General features: G+C 41.7%; 3 protein-coding genes across 5 annotated transcripts; 2 read left to right on the top strand and 1 right to left on the bottom strand.

The window, feature by feature from the left end:
- Positions 1 to 276: 276 nt before the first annotated feature.
- Positions 277 to 3,873, top strand: commd4 (COMM domain containing 4). 2 transcript variants are annotated; one of them, XM_080475915.1, is made up of 8 exons: positions 277 to 336; positions 604 to 675; positions 775 to 840; positions 927 to 966; positions 2,241 to 2,360; positions 3,156 to 3,236; positions 3,330 to 3,506; positions 3,639 to 3,873. In XM_080475915.1, exons 1-8 carry the CDS (start codon positions 334 to 336, stop codon positions 3,674 to 3,676), a joined length of 597 nt encoding a protein of 198 aa, XP_080332041.1. In that variant the 5' UTR covers positions 277 to 333; the 3' UTR covers positions 3,677 to 3,873. The 2 variants fall into 2 exon arrangements, with proteins under 2 accessions (XP_080332041.1, XP_080332042.1); XM_080475916.1 differs by having other exon boundaries at positions 314 to 482.
- Positions 3,874 to 4,222: 349 nt separating this feature from the next.
- neil1 (nei-like DNA glycosylase 1) lies at positions 4,223 to 9,223 on the top strand. The gene is made up of 10 exons (XM_080475897.1): positions 4,223 to 4,413; positions 5,098 to 5,582; positions 5,662 to 5,781; positions 7,152 to 7,260; positions 7,355 to 7,448; positions 8,356 to 8,477; positions 8,562 to 8,589; positions 8,669 to 8,739; positions 8,815 to 9,013; positions 9,092 to 9,223. Exons 2-10 carry the CDS (start codon positions 5,128 to 5,130, stop codon positions 9,139 to 9,141), a joined length of 1,248 nt encoding a protein of 415 aa, XP_080332023.1. The 5' UTR covers positions 4,223 to 4,413; positions 5,098 to 5,127; the 3' UTR covers positions 9,142 to 9,223.
- On the bottom strand, positions 9,161 to 16,771 carry man2c1 (mannosidase, alpha, class 2C, member 1). Of its 2 annotated transcripts, none has more exons than XM_080475885.1 (26): positions 16,566 to 16,771; positions 15,980 to 16,105; positions 15,777 to 15,900; positions 15,624 to 15,694; positions 15,366 to 15,543; positions 15,097 to 15,286; positions 14,380 to 14,486; positions 14,190 to 14,300; positions 13,918 to 14,010; positions 13,691 to 13,807; positions 13,517 to 13,612; positions 13,297 to 13,442; positions 12,865 to 12,988; positions 12,379 to 12,500; positions 12,220 to 12,305; positions 11,998 to 12,144; positions 11,825 to 11,908; positions 11,663 to 11,753; positions 11,380 to 11,484; positions 11,106 to 11,262; positions 10,814 to 10,957; positions 10,206 to 10,315; positions 10,029 to 10,108; positions 9,766 to 9,908; positions 9,580 to 9,683; positions 9,161 to 9,497 (listed from the first exon to the last, which is right to left on the bottom strand). In XM_080475885.1, the coding sequence occupies exons 1-26, from the start codon at positions 16,664 to 16,666 to the stop codon at positions 9,386 to 9,388; spliced, it is 3,069 nt and encodes a 1,022-aa protein (XP_080332011.1). In that variant the 5' UTR covers positions 16,667 to 16,771; the 3' UTR covers positions 9,161 to 9,385. The 2 variants fall into 2 exon arrangements, with proteins under 2 accessions (XP_080332011.1, XP_080332010.1); XM_080475884.1 differs by having other exon boundaries at positions 11,663 to 11,757; positions 11,829 to 11,908.
- Positions 16,772 to 17,306: the final 535 nt, after the last annotated feature.

Raw genomic sequence — 17,306 nt, 5'->3', positions numbered from 1 at the left:
AACCAGGCCATATTTGAGGTTGTCAGGGAAATGAATGCCTGGTTAGTCCAGTCACATCTAAATTCTTTCACTTATCTTCCCAAAAAGATGTTCAAACTTTTAACCTGACCTTTTATCTCTTTTATAGAGCAGTATAATTGTAATAATCTTCAACAGAAAAGAAAACTCAACAAGTAACTTTAACCTCAAACATTTCAACAAAACATCAAACATACCCTTTCAATGACAGTCGCTAGTTTAAGAGAACGCCCCGCCTTCTTCCTAATCGTCCAATCAGATACGAGGAGAGAGCCGCGTGCGTCTTCCTGTCTCCGGCTTCCCGTCAGAGCAGCCATGGTAAACATTGTTTTTGATTATCTACTGCTGTTTTTTTCTAGATAACAATGCGCTTAAAATCACACACAGAAGGGGTTGACATATTTAGAGATGTGCATTGTGATGATTTACTTAAGCATTGTCGATGTTCACTTCTATTTTCACAGGTTAGCACGCTATGCTAGTAGCATGTAAACAACATGGGCGTCAGACGCTAATTTGCAGCTTTAAGACAGATTTTTGTTTCTGTGCTTTAAATAAACTAATGCAACGCACTGTTTATGATAGCGGTTCCGGTTTTGTGGAGATTTGGATTGCCCTGACTGGGTACTCGCCGAAATCAGCACATTGTCCAAAATTGTAAGTACAAACGTCCTGCACGTGATCGCGACAGCGATGTGTTTTCATTGTGTTTAGTGTTGATGATGTTGATCCTCTGTCTCCTTATTAACACAACAGTCAAGTGTCAAGATGAAACTGCTCTGTGGTCAGGTGCTGAAAGATTTGCTTGGGGAAGGTATTGATGTAAGTTGATCTGCACGCTGTGTTCACACTGTTTCTTTTTCCACAAACACATTTATATCAGTGCTGCTTTCTTATTTTGTTCCCAGTATGACAAAGTCACAAAACTCACCGCAGATGCAAAGTTTGGTAAGTCTCTGTTTTTCTCATTCTCAATCAGAATCGTAATACTGCAGTCCGCAGACACAGAACACTTCGTGTAACAATGATCATTTTTGTATTTATATATTCATTACAACTTTGTCTTGGATGAAGCTTCGGTTCACAATATTGATCAAAATCAGCCGATATTCACACATTAGCTGCACAAAGTGTAATGTTATCACAATATCAACATGCACAATACACATATCATGAAATACTTTCTGAACTGTGATGAATTATATTCCCATGCTCTGTAGATTAATACTCTGCAAATGACAGAATATTAGATATGAAAGAAAAGTGTGAATTAAGACACAAGCAGTGTGATGTGTAAGAACAAATGTCAAAGGAACGAAATGTTCATCATCTAAAGTGCTTTATCTTTCATTATCAATTATATCATTAACTCATTACTCAACAACATTATTGCATATTCCTTTTTCACATAATACCGCGCTTTCTTAATGCTGATAGTGAAAGACAAACTCATAACGTAAATGATTCCAACTTGAGTGTAAATTCCTGTGACGCTATTTTTGTAGTTTCCACTTGGTTTTGCAATTTTCTTTGCTGTCACACTCCAGCTTTTCCTGGAGGAATCAATAACTTATATCCCAATTTGTGAAATATACTATGGAAGACTTTATTACATATTAAAACCTGGTAGTGGTAACCATCCAGATGTTTGCAGGTTTGAATCCTGCTGTGGGTCCCTGACTGCACTTTAACATGAACTGCACCTGACGTTTGATTGGCTGAGATTTCCTCCAGAAGGGAGAAGATGCAAAGCATTCCCTAATTTAAAGTCTCATCATTGTTAATGTGCCCATACATATTCAGACTATATTTTCCTGTGACCAACACTAAACCGATCAGGTTTCCATTTACTCTCTCATAGCAGATTCTGGGCTCTGAGTATAATGAAATATATTTATATTACTAATGTGGTAGTGTATAAAGGTTCAAGGGATTTGCAACATAGGGCTCAACAAAGTGCATCCATCTGCTAATGTAAATTATTTTGGGTATCCTAATTTCTTGCTGAATAAATTGGCTCTAACTATCAAATATGTATAATTGGGTAGAAGGCACAACCAAACATTTGCCTTTGTTATGTATTGCCATAAGAAAAGTACCTTAAAATGATTCTGAGTAAATATCCAAGGCTTTATTTATTTTTCACGTCTGAATGTCCTGTATAGGTTTTTTGTGTGTTTTTGTCTGATGATTCACTGCTGCTTCATTGATTCATCTTGCAGAAAGTGGAGATGTTAAAGCGAGCATAGCAGTGCTTGGCTTCATCCTGTCCAGCGCTGCAAAGCATGATGTGGATAGTGAGTCTCTTTCCAGTGAGCTGCAACAACTTGGTCTGCCTAAAGGTTAGTTCCTGTGACTGTTTCCCGTGTTTGGAATGACAATTGTTAATATGTTACATAATGTGCTCATTATAGGTGAACAGATCTATTTTGGAGCTTGGGCCTCGAGCAAGGACGGACTGCTTTATAAACAATTAAAAAAAACCTGAAAAAAACCCCCCATCTGACTAAACTCTTTGCTATACCGGAACTGCACCTCCTTTTAATCTGAAGTTGTTGAACATATTTGTACCATTTGCATGCAAAATGAAATTCCCAAAATATACCAGCATCCAATTTATTTATACAATCATGAATGTTACTATCAGAATTGTCTCAATTCAAACTAAATAAACATACAGGACTCCTCGTAAACCACTGCTACTTTTTGGGCCCTTTTTGTATCTTGTATTTGTTGATAAAATAAGATGCTACACAACCTCTGCTGTCAGAGTAAAACTCAAGGGTAACATGAGGGTGCCAGAGTACTTTTAAAAGATCATGTGTTGATAGGTTGTTTGTTTTTTATCACTAAAGTGGATTAGAAGTTAAGAATTCAGTATTTGGTGTGACCACTCTTCAGATAGCCTCAGTACACAGTTTTCGAAGGAACTTAGACTGAAGATGTTTTAAAGCAACTCTGAGAAAACAAATATTCTGTGGATATCATCAGGATCTGATCCGTCTAACTGTTCACGTAAACCTCTGCCGACATGACTGTGTTCGCATCCGCGTTCTGCGGGGATCATGTCACCACCTTCAGGACGCTTTGTTCCTTTTCCTTCATAATAAACACTGGCTGCATGTTTGCTTCTTCAGAACACACCATGGGACTGTGCAAATCATATGAAGACAAACACTCTGCGCTCCAAGACAAACTGAGAGAGACAAGCCTGAGGTGTAAGTATTTCTGTCCTCTGTGCCCCCTGCTGACCTGCTGCTGACTGAGCGCTGAGCACAGGTCCTCTAATTCTGCTCCGTAATGAATTTCAGTGAGTCGACTGGACAGTGTGTCCTGGCGCGTTGACTATACTCTGAGCTCCAGTGAGCTGAGCGAGGTCAATGAGCCGGAGATTCATCTGAAACTGCAGACAAAGGGTACAGACTCACGCTCTACAGATACAACCGTCGTCACCGTCTCTGCAGACAAATTCAGAGTCCTGCTCACTGGTCAGTTGTGCACTTTATCGAATCTCAAAGTATTTTCTCACTTTTTAAAATATTTAATAAAATCTTTGCATACTTTTGCAATGAGCTTGAATTGTGTTGTATTAATGATCTGTATCTTTTGTGTTTCTACAGAGCTGAAACAAGCCCAGGCTATGATGAATGCACTATAATGAAGAATAAAGCAAAATCCTAGAGAGTGAAAGTGTTGAAATGCAGCTTTTAGAAATTGTGTTAATAAAGTTACTGAACCATACATCATGTTGGGGGAGATGCAGTTGCTTTGTGTTATGGGTGTAACCAGCCTTTCATCCACAGCCTTTTCTGGTCATCCTGTGAACTTCTGCAGAATAAATCTGGTTTAATGAGAGGTTTATTTGTGTACAGTACTGTAATTAATTTGTCAGAATATTACATTCGTCATACATAAAACATTTTTTATTGTCTCATTTGATTGTATGTCTGGGTCATGTGTTTAGAAATAAACTGCAACACCCTGATGAATGCCTCTCGTTTCTGCAGACATATCCCATCATGCATCGCGTTTCCTCGTAAATATTCTTCAGCTGAAGGTTTGCACGACACTAAAGTTTAATGTTTGTCTGCTGTTGACAAATTATTGCACAACGCGGCTTAAAACCCCACATTATATGAAGAAATGCATTATTACTGTCGAACCCAGCGAGATCTTGAGCAGCCCGTGGATCTCGCGATATTTCCTACTGAAGAGCGACACGCAGTGATTGTACAACTTGTTTTGTAACACACATGTTGTGAAACCACTGGTGCTCGAGTCTTTACCTGTTCAATGCAGCCGCACACCGATTAGTGTTTGTGTCGAGTAGAGCTCTCCTTCACCGTGCAGACTCTGTGCAATTTCACTTCACGGTGATTCTTCTACCTGCTCCAGGTCAGTCATGCACTTGTGAAAAGAACGAAAGCGTCAATGTGCCTGTCGTTACCTTGAACTCTGCATACTGCAGTGCATTCAAACATCCCGGTGCTCAGATCGGGGTATTTAGTGGAGGTGTCATGAGGGACGAAGTATGGTTTTGACTTGTGAATTCACTGTATTACAGGCTGTCATGTTCTCTATGTAAAGTTGAATGTAAGGCTTTTCATTTATGCGCTTTATTATTTTTTTTTCATGTTTCGACTGGGCCCTTATTGGGCCCTTTTTTTAATCATAATATAGATGTTGAAGTTTAGACATCTTCTCTTTTTCTGGTTGAGTTATTGATGTTTGAATCATTTAATTAAATTGAACTTTATTTATACAGTGGCAAATACAAGGCAGCCATTTCCAGGCACTTTTTTCATAGAAAAACTCAACATTTCCACATGAGCAAGCATAAAAAAAGGAACAACATCCCTTTAACAGGAACACATTTGCAGAATTAGTCTCAGAGGTGATGGAGTTTTATCAGTGATCATATTCTTCTGTCTCTTAATGCATTGGGATGGGCAGGGGTCAGGAGCCCTGTTGCCTTCCGCAACCTGCCCCTGCCTGAACTTGTTCGTCACTGACGTGAACAGTTACATGTTGTAGTTATGAATGTATTTCCTTATGCAATCAGTGCTTCACTCTTTGCAGTTACACCACAGTTTTGCTCACTCCAGCAAAATGCCCGAGGGACCAGAGCTCCACCTGGCCAGCCTGTTCGTGAACAAAATGTGTGCTGGGGTTGTGTTCAGTGGTCCCGTCATAAAATCGGAGGTCAGCAAAAGTCCAGATGTGTCCTTCAACTGTGACGCCTATCGCATCACAGCCGCTTCCAGAGGAAAGGAGGTGAAGCTCACATTGACACCCATGAAGACTGATGAGCCAAAACAGAAAGCGAGGGCAGGACAAGCGGATGAACCGATGGACGTCGTCTTTCGCTTCGGGATGTCGGGCTTTTTCCGCTTCACAGGAGAGGATGAGCTGCCCAAGCATGCCCATCTGCGTTTTTACACCCAAGAGAAGCCCTGCAGAGTGCTGAGCTTTGTGGATGCACGCAGGTTTGGCAGCTGGCAGCCCAATGGGACGTGGCAGGCCGGCAGAGGACCCTGCATCATGTTTGAGTACAAAAGCTTCAGGTTAGTGGTGTCGAGCGTCACTTCATCCGCCCAAACCCAAACAGCACTGTCACTCTAACTCCTCCAAATCTTTTCACAGGGAGAATGTCTTGTCCCACCTTTCTGACCGCGCTTTTGACAAGCCCGTCTGTGAAGTCCTGCTCAATCAGAAGTACTTCAATGGTATCGGGAACTACTTGAGGGCTGAAATCCTTTTCAGGTGATGAACATGCACCAACAAGATGAAGTATGAGGAATACACCCATACTGAGTTGATTTGTTTCTTTTAATTGTAAAGCTGTTTTAGAGCTGTGAATCTCCTCATCCACCGTCCAGTTGGAACCAGTTCAGGGAGGCAGCGAACAATGGTCAAATAAGGATACAAAGTGGAGAGGTAGCCAGGCCGTCACACAATAAAAACAGTGACGGACAGTCACACACTCTCATTCACATTTTAATTAAGGGTCACCAATTACCCTCAATGTCTTTGGACTGTGGGAGGAATCTGGTGTGACTGGCACAGGAAGAACATGCAAACTCCAGACAAGCCCTGACATTTTGGTACATACACCACCGTGTGGCCCCAAGTGACCCTGCTGCTGTCGAAAATGATATATTTTTTAATAAATGTTTGATCTATGAACTGCCAAAAGTCAGATTTGTTCCTGTCGCAACTGATCGTAGTGACTCGTTGTCTCAAATTCTTAATTAGTTGCAAATGAACTTTCTAAATATTTCAGTGTGTCTAATGTGACACAGAAATTCCTGGCTTGTGTTAGATTGTCTTTATCGTCCAACAATAACCCGTTCATCAGATTCCCCCGAAACTCCATGAAACGGCACATCACACAAAGAAATTACACAGAAAAAAAAAAGCAGAAGTGTCACAATTTGAAAGGGAGCGACTTTCGTGTGCCTTTTGCTGACTGGGTGGGATCTCGCTGTTCTAAGAAGTCACAGCTGAAAGGAGAAAGTAAACAACAGAGCAAAAAAGATTTCAGAGGAAAATCGTGCAAAAATAGAAACGCCCAATACCGGGCGTCTCTGACTGGAAGGGTGGGACACAGAATTGCAGGAGCGCTCCTCCGTGGGACAAACCACAACTGCCCTTTGTATTGTCGGCCCGTTTGAACAATGGAGTCAAAAATTGTTGAAGTCAATATCTAAGCTGCGATTTTTAGTAAATCACTCTGAGCTCTGCTCATAGCGTCGATATACCACTAACCACTGTGCCTCTCTGCAGTAAGAAGAACATACAATACGCTATCATTTTTCACTAAATCACTTCTTAGTGGTGAGTTTAGTTTTTATATGGATATTTGAAGGTAGTTTTATGAAATGTTTTCCAGCATGTCTTCTGAGGTTCAAGCTTAAAGAAAAATCTGTTAGGGTTAGTTTAATTAAAAATTGTTATCAAAACAAGCAGAACCAGTATCGACCCTCCTGAGTTTGAAGGTCGGTTTATTTTGTATATGAATTGCCTACTTTAAGGAGTTTCCTGTGGGAAACGTAAGTGACTCACTGAAAACAAGAGACGTTTTGTTTGATAAAAGAATGGGCCTAAAGTACTGTATCCTTTTGTTTTAACAGATTGAATATCCCACCGTTTGTGTCTGCCCGGACGGCACTGGAGGGCCTTGAGTCAGAGGATTTATGTGAAAACATGAAGCCGCTGAAGAATGAGACCACAGGCATCAGGGTGACTTGGCCCAGACAGAAATTCTTTTTTTTTTTAACCAGCAACTGAATCCAACCATTGTCTGACACCATCTTTCTTTATTCCTCCCAAAAAGTCTTCAGGGGCGGGAAAAAAGAAAAAGGTGAAAGAGGAGACGGGTGATCTGCTCAGACTCTGTCATACAGTGCCTCTGGAGGTGGTGAGCCTCGGTGGGTTTTCTGTCTGCTTCACTTCAGAAGGCTTTCATTTCAGTTTGCGTTCATGTTGAACGAAAAGGCTTTACTCACATCCGGAAATATTTGGAGAAATGTCTGATTTATTTCATATATGCAGATATATTTAAATACATTTCTGTTTAGTTTTAGCTTATCAGTCATGGAAATCAAAAACCCATTATCTCAAAATATTAGAATATTTCATAAGATTTAACCATAAATGATAATAAAAATTATGGCTGACTTGGTAGAGAGGGTTGTCTCTCAATTGGAAGGCTGCAGGTTTGATCCCCCATCTGTCCAGATGTCGACGTGTGATTAGGCAAGGCACTCAAGTTCTGATCCCCAAATTCCATCCCAATGGATGGACTGAGCCTCTTGATGGCAGCCGCCTTCATAGGTGTGAATGAGAATAACATTGTAACGCGCTTAAATCTTGAAAAAGCACTATATAAGTTAACTCCATAGTTATTACAAATACAATTAGAAACATGAAACTCTTAATTTGCTCTAAGTTTAGAAATAATTGGCAAAACAATGAACTTTAAATATTCCCACTTTTTTAGATGTACCTGTATAGACCTAAAATTGTAAGACATAATTTGAATTGAGATATTTATGGGGGAACAAAAGACATAAAATCTCTAATATTGTAATAGTTTAAGTTGCTGTATTTTTTTTATACCAAGTCATAGATGATAGTTTATTTTTCATTTGTACTATAAGATATAGTAGTAAGAATGTTATTGCCCAAACTATACATATAAACATAAAAACACATCGCTTAAGCGCAATTAATCTATAGTGTGTGGAAGTTTAATTGTCTGATTGAAATTATGGGAGAAAAGCACTTTCCCATTGTATTGTAGTTTTTGTGACACGCCTGTGTTTTGTGTTTCAGGCGGAAAAGGTTACGACCCTGAGAAGGCAGATTACTCTGCCTTCAAGGCCTGGCTGCAGTGTTACTACGTGGACGGCATGAAGTCAGTTCGGGACCACAATGGCAGGACGATGTGGTTCAAGGTGGGCGTGAATCAAAATCAGGTATTTTACCCCTCAGTCAGATTAGAGTACCAATAACACAATGTTTTTTTTTCCCAATTTCAGGGAGATCCTGGCCCTATGGCACCAAAAGGTAAATACTTTAGTTCATGAGTCTGATCATCTCGGCTGAATCGTACCTGACAATCTTATTTTTTTTCTTTTCTTACAAGACTCAAAGTCACCCAAGCCAAAAAAGAGGGTGAAGAAAGAAGATGACCATGATTACACAGATAAGAAAAAGGTAAGAGTGACATGAGCGTCTTGTTGGAAAACCGGTGACTGTTGCAGCTCTAAACCTGTATTTGTATTTCATTAGGTGGCCAAAGTTCGCTCTAAAAGCACAACAAAGATCAAACAGGAACGTGTGACCAAAACACCCAAGAAGGAAAAAAAGGATGCTGGTAGAAGGGAAACCAAACCAACAAGGGAAAAGACTCAGCGAGTAAACGCACCACAGAAAGAAGCAAAAGTAGACATGCGGAGGAGGAAAAGCACCACTACGGAGCCAACTGCAGGTCAGATCCTGACATTTTTGCAAAATAAAATATTTTTCTATCTTTTTTTTTTTAACCTGAAATGTATTTATGTCGTAGGAGTCGCTGCCTCAGTACCACAGAGGAGAAGCCTGAGACTGTCCAGATAAAACAAAAAGGGAAGCACCACTGGGTGGGAAGGTTTTATTCTTTTATACTGTAAAAGCTTTTTAATAAAATTTCTATACAAAAGTTTTTTTAAAGTGTTTGAGTTCATACAAAATAATGAGTCAATTCATTTTCTTTTTTATGAACCAGATCGTTGTTTTTAACCTCTTATGTGGGGTATTTTTCTTTAAGTGTTTTTGGTCATCTCCCACACATCTATTCTCCCAAAACTTTGTAGTATGAAAACTACAAGATCAGCAGAAGTGTTACAATTTGAAAGGGAGTGAACTTCAGAGCGATCCCCTCTGCTGTGACTTGTGCTTGCTGGGTGGGATCCCGCCGCTCCAGGAGATCGCAACTGAAAACAGGTTCCATTGTTAGTAAACGACACAGCAAGAGAGACTTCAGAGGGAAATGATGTGGAAAACTGAAACACCCACGGCCAGGCCTCTCTGACTGGAAGCGTGGTGCGCAGGGTTGCGGTGACGCTGCCTCCGTGGGACTCGTACAGACGAACCACGAGCGCCCCCGCTGTGTCCTCGGCCTGTAGCGACAAATAAAGAGTAATTGGATTAAAAGTACAATCAAAACACTTTGACTCAACGCCCTGTTAGTAGTGTCAATACCTGTTTAACGGTCTCAAGTATGACGGCCTCAGAGCTCACAGAAAAGACACTGAAGGGTGCCGAGTCAGAGCTGCACTGTAGAAGCCTCAGGGGGAAGTTGAGGTTGTACGCACACCGAATGACCGACGCATTCTGGAAAGAACCTGCACAGCAAAATATCCCATTACACCCAGTCCACAAGGAGTATGCTTATACTTCTAAATAAATGTTTGTATAATGTGCTTACAGCGAGTTCAGCACATCAGAAGTGAGATAAAATGTACCTGAATGTGGCATGATTGCATATGTGAACTGATGAGTTCCCATGTCTGCATTGACATCTGGGGCCTTGGGTGCTCTCAGCCTGAAACAAAAAAAGGTATTTATAAGTCGGAAGCAAGAAGTATTTATATCATGTGTCACATTAGTTACAGGTTTATATGAATGATGGGGAACCTCACAGGGAAAGTGTCATCGTGTGCTCGTAAACAGAATAACCGTATTTGCAGTCATTCAGCAGAGCAACTCCAAAGTTATGTTCCGACAGGTCGGCCCATTTGTGGCCCCAAACCTGAGAAAGAGAAGACAAAATAAGTGCAAAGATGATGCAGATTATTAAAAAAGATACAGCAGTGTGCAAATGTTAGGCGTGTTGAACTACATTACGCAATATGAATGAGAAAACATGACCGGTCCCAGATTGACTATGCATAATCTCAGTCTGCCCAAAGTGCTCATATTCTTCATAATTGTTTAAAAACAAAAAACAAAGGGTGAACTTGTAGTTCTGAAATATAATCAAATACAATGGTAAAAAGGGCTTTGCGACATTGATACACAATCTCTTTTAATACACCTTAAATAACTAAAGTTTGAAAACTATGTATGTCAATGGCTTAAACATCATTAATGACACCGATCATAATTCAATTTTACACTCCATTGTAGTAATCAGGACTTCCTTTTGAGTGTGGGGGGTTTTACTTTGTACAGGATATTTAAAGAGTGTTGGCTTTCACTTCTGAAACTGATGCCCATCAGGATTAACACTCATCTGCAAGAGACAAACCTCAAATCTGGCCCAGTCCCATGACGTGTTTCTGTGTGTGGGTCTCTGCAGATGACCAAACTGGATCTCATACGTCGCGTTGGGACTGCGAACTCGCACGGGAAACTCCACCTTGAGAAACTTGTGCGACTCCGCCCATTGCACCTGAAATTGCAACATGCAGTAATTTGTTGTGGTTAAATTTGCATTTATGTTTGTTGTCATTTGACGAGATTGAATGTTTGCGACAAACATGCCTCAAGTTTTCAATAATCTAAGCTTGATGACACAAAACTAAATCCTTGGTGTGTACCTCCGTGTTGAACTTAATGTAAGGACAGGCGGCATCCATGATGATCTCCTGTGTGACGGAGCTTTTACCACTGATCCTGAGGGTGAAGCTCACGCTGCCACGCAGCCCACCCGACGACACCACACGGACAGGCTGCACCACCTCCTGCACCGGCTTCCTGTTCAGTTACATTGACTGTTGGCTCCACGCTAATAAACTCAGGAACATAAGGATGCTTTTTCAAATTTGTCAAAAGACACTTATTCCACGAAGGTGTCGTGAAGATGGCTGAAACCTTGTCTGGAGATGATAATCCATCACATCCCAAGCATCCCAGTACAGAGGGACGTCATCGAATATGACGAACTGGTTCCCGCAGGAGCCGCCAGAGATGGTTTCTCTGCAACAGAGTGATGACACAGATACAAGCACATCACAAAAGATTTCAATCTTTTAAAACAATCAAGTATTTTAGTGTCACTGCTTTAAGTATAATATGTGAAAACAGTTGTATCGGTCATCCATCATAACAGCAATGGTGGACAATAAATAAACGTACCATATGTGTCCTAAAGTACCTGTTTGAACTGATTATATGCAGTGAAGCCAAAGTGCCGTCTTTGTTTACGACGGTCCGTAAGATCCCATTCTCCATGAAGACGCTGCCGTCTGCCTGCAGTGTGACACAATCAATTAGCCAGTTTAAATGACAACATAAGTGAATGAAATGACCGGTTGACGTGCCTGTACAGTGACAGAGACGGGAGTCGCAGGCTGTGTGGATTGAACAGGAGAGACGCCGACGCTGGGAACGCTCACCAAAGCTGCAGGGCCACAGATAACGCAGATTATCAAATACCTGGGTGTGTTTTCAGAGGGTTACAACATAAACATTGTTACTAATCAAACATACCAAGGGCAACTTTCCCTTCGCCATCTTGGATTTGGATAACTTCACTGCGCTCCCATGGCAGGGAGTTGAATACAGCGGGGGAGCTGCCGTTTGAACCCAAGACTTCACAGGCAGTCTTCAGAAGTGCAGCACCGACACAACGGATGTCTAGGACAGGGTGGATGAACATGAGGCTCCTGCATTCCTCTGTTCAAAATAAACATCTGCTGTGCGACATTTCACCTTCATAATACTTAAGTGCATCCTCCACAACCAGCTGTATGCAGCTGCCAGGTATCACGTCGTGGAACTGGTTTAGCAGAAGCAGCCTGAAAACGATAAATACATTTTGTGCTTTATATGAATAGTAAATATAGTAATTTTTTAAAACAAAAGTAAAACCTCCAGATCTCCCGCAGCTTTTCCACAGGATACAGGAACGTCCTGTCGCGGCACAGTGCCAAGCTGCTGGCTATCTCCACATCATGAATCAGAGCTTCACACTGGCGGTTTCCTCGTTTGACCTGGAGGAAATAAAGCAGGCAAGAAGGAAAATGAAACAACTTTCAAGAAATTGAAAGAATCAAAGTGCGTTGTATAACGTAAATGATAATGTACAGCATCATTTTGGAGTGAACAGAAAACTCTAAATAGTTTAGAATTTCCTCTCTCTTTTTCTTTTTTTTAACAGATAAACCTCATAAATGTCATGCATTTGTATTTGGCCACTCAAATCAAGAAATTGTAGAACCACCTGTTACGGCTATAAGTCTTCCGGAGCCTGTATCTACCAGTTCTGTACATCTAGAGACTGTGATTATTGCCCAGTCCCACAGTTTAGTTTTGCCAGAATTCCCGAGAGGATTGCGATTGGAATTTTTATTGTACCTGGGCCTGTGTTGTGTACGTGCCATTGTGCAGCTCCAAGAAGAGCTCTCCGGTCCAAGTGCACAACAGAGCAGAGTCGGCGTGCAGCTGAGAGAACAGTTTGGTGGGACTGGACATCTGGACCCTGAGGAATTGTCGACACAAGTGAGTAATGTCAGTTCTGTGGTTATGCCTTTAGTTAGTCAGGCTGACTAAAACATGAGTGCATACACAAGTAAGACGTCATAATGACATGGGCAGATTAACTCATATCCCAAAATTCAATTGACGAGCTGGAGTAAAAGGCTCCTGACCACATGGTGACACACCGTTTTTACAAACAGCGCCACAAAGAGCAGGAAAAGAGAATTCAGAGTGTGTCACTGTGCATTTCCAGTTCATGTTGGGCTTGGTCATACCAATGAGTGTTGTGTGAGCAGGATGGGAACCGACCTTGGGAGTCCATCTGTGTCCTGGACAAGGCGCAGTCTGTCCAGCATTAGCTGAGTGGGCCCCCCACCACCATCCCCGAAGCCAAACAAGGCCGCACTGTGGTTGGCTCGGCCTTTGTCTTTGTTATTCCTCACAGTTTTTATCAACTGTGGGCAGAGTGAGAGGAGATTTTCAAGAACTAAACATCCAGCATGATATGCTTGCAGGAATCTCAACTCACTTCTTCGATCTTGCCCTTCATTTCGTAGGAATTTCCAGGAGGGAAGTGCGTTAAAACCTTGGAGCCGTCCAGGCCTTCCCAGAAGAATGTGTTGTGCTTTGGGAGAAAGTAAAAGGAAACTGAAAAATCTAACTTCTCACCAGTTTATGAAGCTTGTGTGTGCTGTGTACTTACGGGAAAGGTGTTGACTAAATTCCAGCTGAGCTTCTGTGTCAAAAAGCTGGAAATGCCACAGCCTTGCATTATCTGAGGAAGCTGAGCTGAGTAGCCAAACGTATCCGGAAGCCAGAACTGAAGATCGGAAACCAAGATGGTTTTGCTTTGCAAATTCAATTCATAAAAAGCTTAATGAAAGCATCTTACGCTTGATAAAATGACGCGGACATGCTGAACAATTTTACCTCTTTGCAAAGCATCCCAAACTCCTTTTTAAAGAAGCTCTGGCCCTCCAGAAACTGTCGCACCATGGATTCACCCGAAGGAAGATTGCCATCCTACAAAGAGTAACGACTCATTAGTGCACCTTGATGGAGACTGCGCGCTAAAAACAGCCCACGTGGCAGAAGGAGCAACAATGCGGTTTGATAAAAAGGTAAAATGTTGTCCACAGGTGCATCTTTTTTTATATTTAATTTTTCTTTAGATGCAACCATATTTCAAAGATTAGATTTACCATTTCCACCCATGTTCCTCCAACTGGAATGAACTGGCCTCGCTTCACGAAATGCTGGATCTTAGAAAAGAGTCCTGGGTACCAGCTCTTTACCCACTCAAACTGCTGTGCCTGCACCAAAAGCATTTCAGAAGACTGATCAGATCTGCAGGTGTATTTTAGATCACGTGTGAGTAAGTGAGAGTTTTACTTGTGAGCAGGTAAAGACAAACTCTGGGTTCTTCTCCATTAAATCAACCACCGTCACCCAGCTTCGGCCACATTTACGAATGGTCTCTTCATAGGGCCAGAGCCATGCTGTGGATAGAGTCCAAAATAAGAATTAATTGTACAAACATGTGTACTTTCATTAGATTTTCCCAGAATATGTGATTTCACATGCGGTAAAAGTACCCTAACAAAACCTTTTTGACAGAAATGTCTTCATTAACCCAAGCAGCTCTACGAGAACTGCTCATTAGACTAAATGGAACTGAAATCTTACGTCACTTACGTTACTTTCGCACATTACTGTATATCCATTAAAAATGTTAATTTGGAAATGATCTCGACTCAGAAAGTTCAAACAGCAATATATGTTGACATACTCGACTTAATATCTCTCATTCTTTGCTTATATAATCATTTGCTGCACTGGCCCACCTCACTAACCTCTATAAAGTGGTAACATTATGTGAACGCATCAAGGCGAAACAAAATCTGCTGTGATTGTGTATTCACTATTATCTGCAACAAATTACCCCCAAAACTTTGCACTACATTTTATGTCATATTCGGTTTGTTTGCATTTATGCGACAGCTTATTGTGCTTGTTTACGAATGTATTTGGGGAACTATTGTTTATTGTAAAGCAGTATACAAACAAACTTTGACTGAACGGCTGATTTACGTGAATTAAAGTTTGGACCTGAGTCGATGTGGCAGTGGCCCATTGCGTGGACGGTGTGCTGGCTGTCTCCATTTCGCTGGCTGAAGAAGTTCTGAGCCAGACTGCGCGCTCCAGGGAAGGAGCTCGGATCAGAGGGCTCACAGAGATTGACCATCTCATTGACAGTGAAGAGAGCCTGGTATCCTCGCTGCTCTCCTTCTCCAAGTTCCTGGAAAAAGAAGAGAGCCAAGATTATGGTCTACCACACTCAAACTTCACGTGTGATGTTGTGTTTCAGGTGGAAGTACCTTAACGATGTCAATAAGCATCTCAAAATCAGTCAGCAGATCCCTCACATCCCTGTTAAAAATCACCAGCTCAGCTTTCTGTACAGAAAACTTCCTGTTGGGATCTGGAGCCGCAATCATGGATCCCTGACCAGCCCCGAACATTCCATTACAGGCCACTTCCAGGTAGAGTGTGACACTGAGTGAGAGAGAGAAATATGAATTAGTTTAATGTCAAAGTGTTGAGTAGGCAATGCACCAACACAGTAGTGAGCTGACCTGTGGGGTTCATCTGCTTTCAGACAGTCAGACAGAATGTAACTCGTCTTTTCACCTTCTTTCGTCAGGCCCTGCAAGTCAGAACACCATCAGCACGTTTAATACAACACAAAACATCTTCGTGGGACACAAATAAAACTGCTGCGACTTTACTTGCACAGGCTGTCCATCCCTCCAAACCATTGCTTCGCCATCACTTTCCCACAGAAGATGAACCTCCTTTCCTCTCCAAGACTCTGGGATTTTCAGGGTCACTTTGAACCAGCAGGTCCACCATCTTCAAAAGTCACCAAGCATGGATTAGTGCCAAGATCTGACTGAACAAAAGGGTGATAAAACCTGCAAACAGCACTCACGTTGGTCCAAAGGTATCGCCGACTTTATAAGGTGCAAAGTTCTGCTGAGAAGCTTCAGTGAATGTGATTCGTTTAGGAGAAAGGAAGTAGATAAGAGTCTCCAGTGGGCAGGAATCTCCATAAAGCCTGCAGAGAATCAATGAGGATTTGCAAGGTAAACCAGTATTTGGTGTGACCACCCTTTGCCTTTATAGAAACATCACTTCTTCCCATCATATATTGTGTGGATGCTGCCAGGGGTACAGCCCCCTGTCCATTCAGGTGACCTTAAGCTGGATGATATTAAGATCAGGGCTCTTAGGCGGAATAAACAATTAATTCCAGTGGATAAATGATGTGAACTTTAACCTATTGCACAACATTAAAAAGACATTTTCCACCTGCACTAGAGCAGACAGGTGGCAGAAGAAACCACGAGTGCTGCCACGGGGATGTGCGTTGTATTATGTACTATAAATGAAATAACCTGGATAAACAACCGCTGTTGTATCTGCTGCAGATACAACAGCGGTTGTATCTGACACAGGACTGCTGCAGATACAACCGCTGTTGTATCTGCAGCAGTCCTGTGTCAGAGACGCCTTACCTTCCTCTCAGATTGCAGTCAGTGAAATAAATGTCAGAGATGAACTTCTCGGCTCTTTCAAACAGTGTGCGCCTGTTCTTCAGCACAGGCTGGTGAAACATCTCGGAAACGGCTGCAAGTTTGCAGCTGTACGAGTGCAACGACACGAACGGTGTGCACACAATGCACACATCAAGAGACAACACTCAGAGCTTCATCCGAGACCCGGAAGTACATGGACGGCTGGCTGCAGTTTCAATAAGTGGCCATTAGATGGCGGCACTGCTCAACGACTGGCTCAAGAAAGAAACACCTTTTAGTTCAGGGACCACAATCACATGTTGAGTTGGCCAAGTCAGTAAAATAGTCCTATGATAACCTTTAAACCTAACATTTAATGTTTTTATTTGTCGTGGTGCAGAGTATGCTTATTGATTGGAGGCTGGCGAGACAGTTTTGGCCCATGGGCCTAATGTTTAACACTCCTGCGCGAGGCTGAACCTGTATATATAATAACCCATGAATATTGCAACCCCAAATGTTAATCTTTGTTATTAAAGCAGATGTTCAATTTTAAAGCACTTTAAGCAAAACCTCTTATAAACAACCTAAATTAGTTCCATTTCAAATCTTTTGTGCCACAATCTTTGTTTCTGAACATGTGTTGGGGAAAAGCCTGTCACTTCTCGGGCTGCATGATTTGTAGTGTAATTGGAAAAGGTTGCAACCACGTCACTGCAGTATCTTTCTGTAAGCAGCTGT

The sequence above is a fragment of the Lipophrys pholis genome (assembly GCF_963383615.2).
Source record: "Lipophrys pholis genome assembly, chromosome: 11".
Taxonomy (NCBI): domain Eukaryota; kingdom Metazoa; phylum Chordata; class Actinopteri; order Blenniiformes; family Blenniidae; genus Lipophrys; species Lipophrys pholis.
The sequence above is the reverse complement of the archived record's forward strand: the minus strand, read 5'-3'. Positions and strand labels throughout refer to the sequence as shown.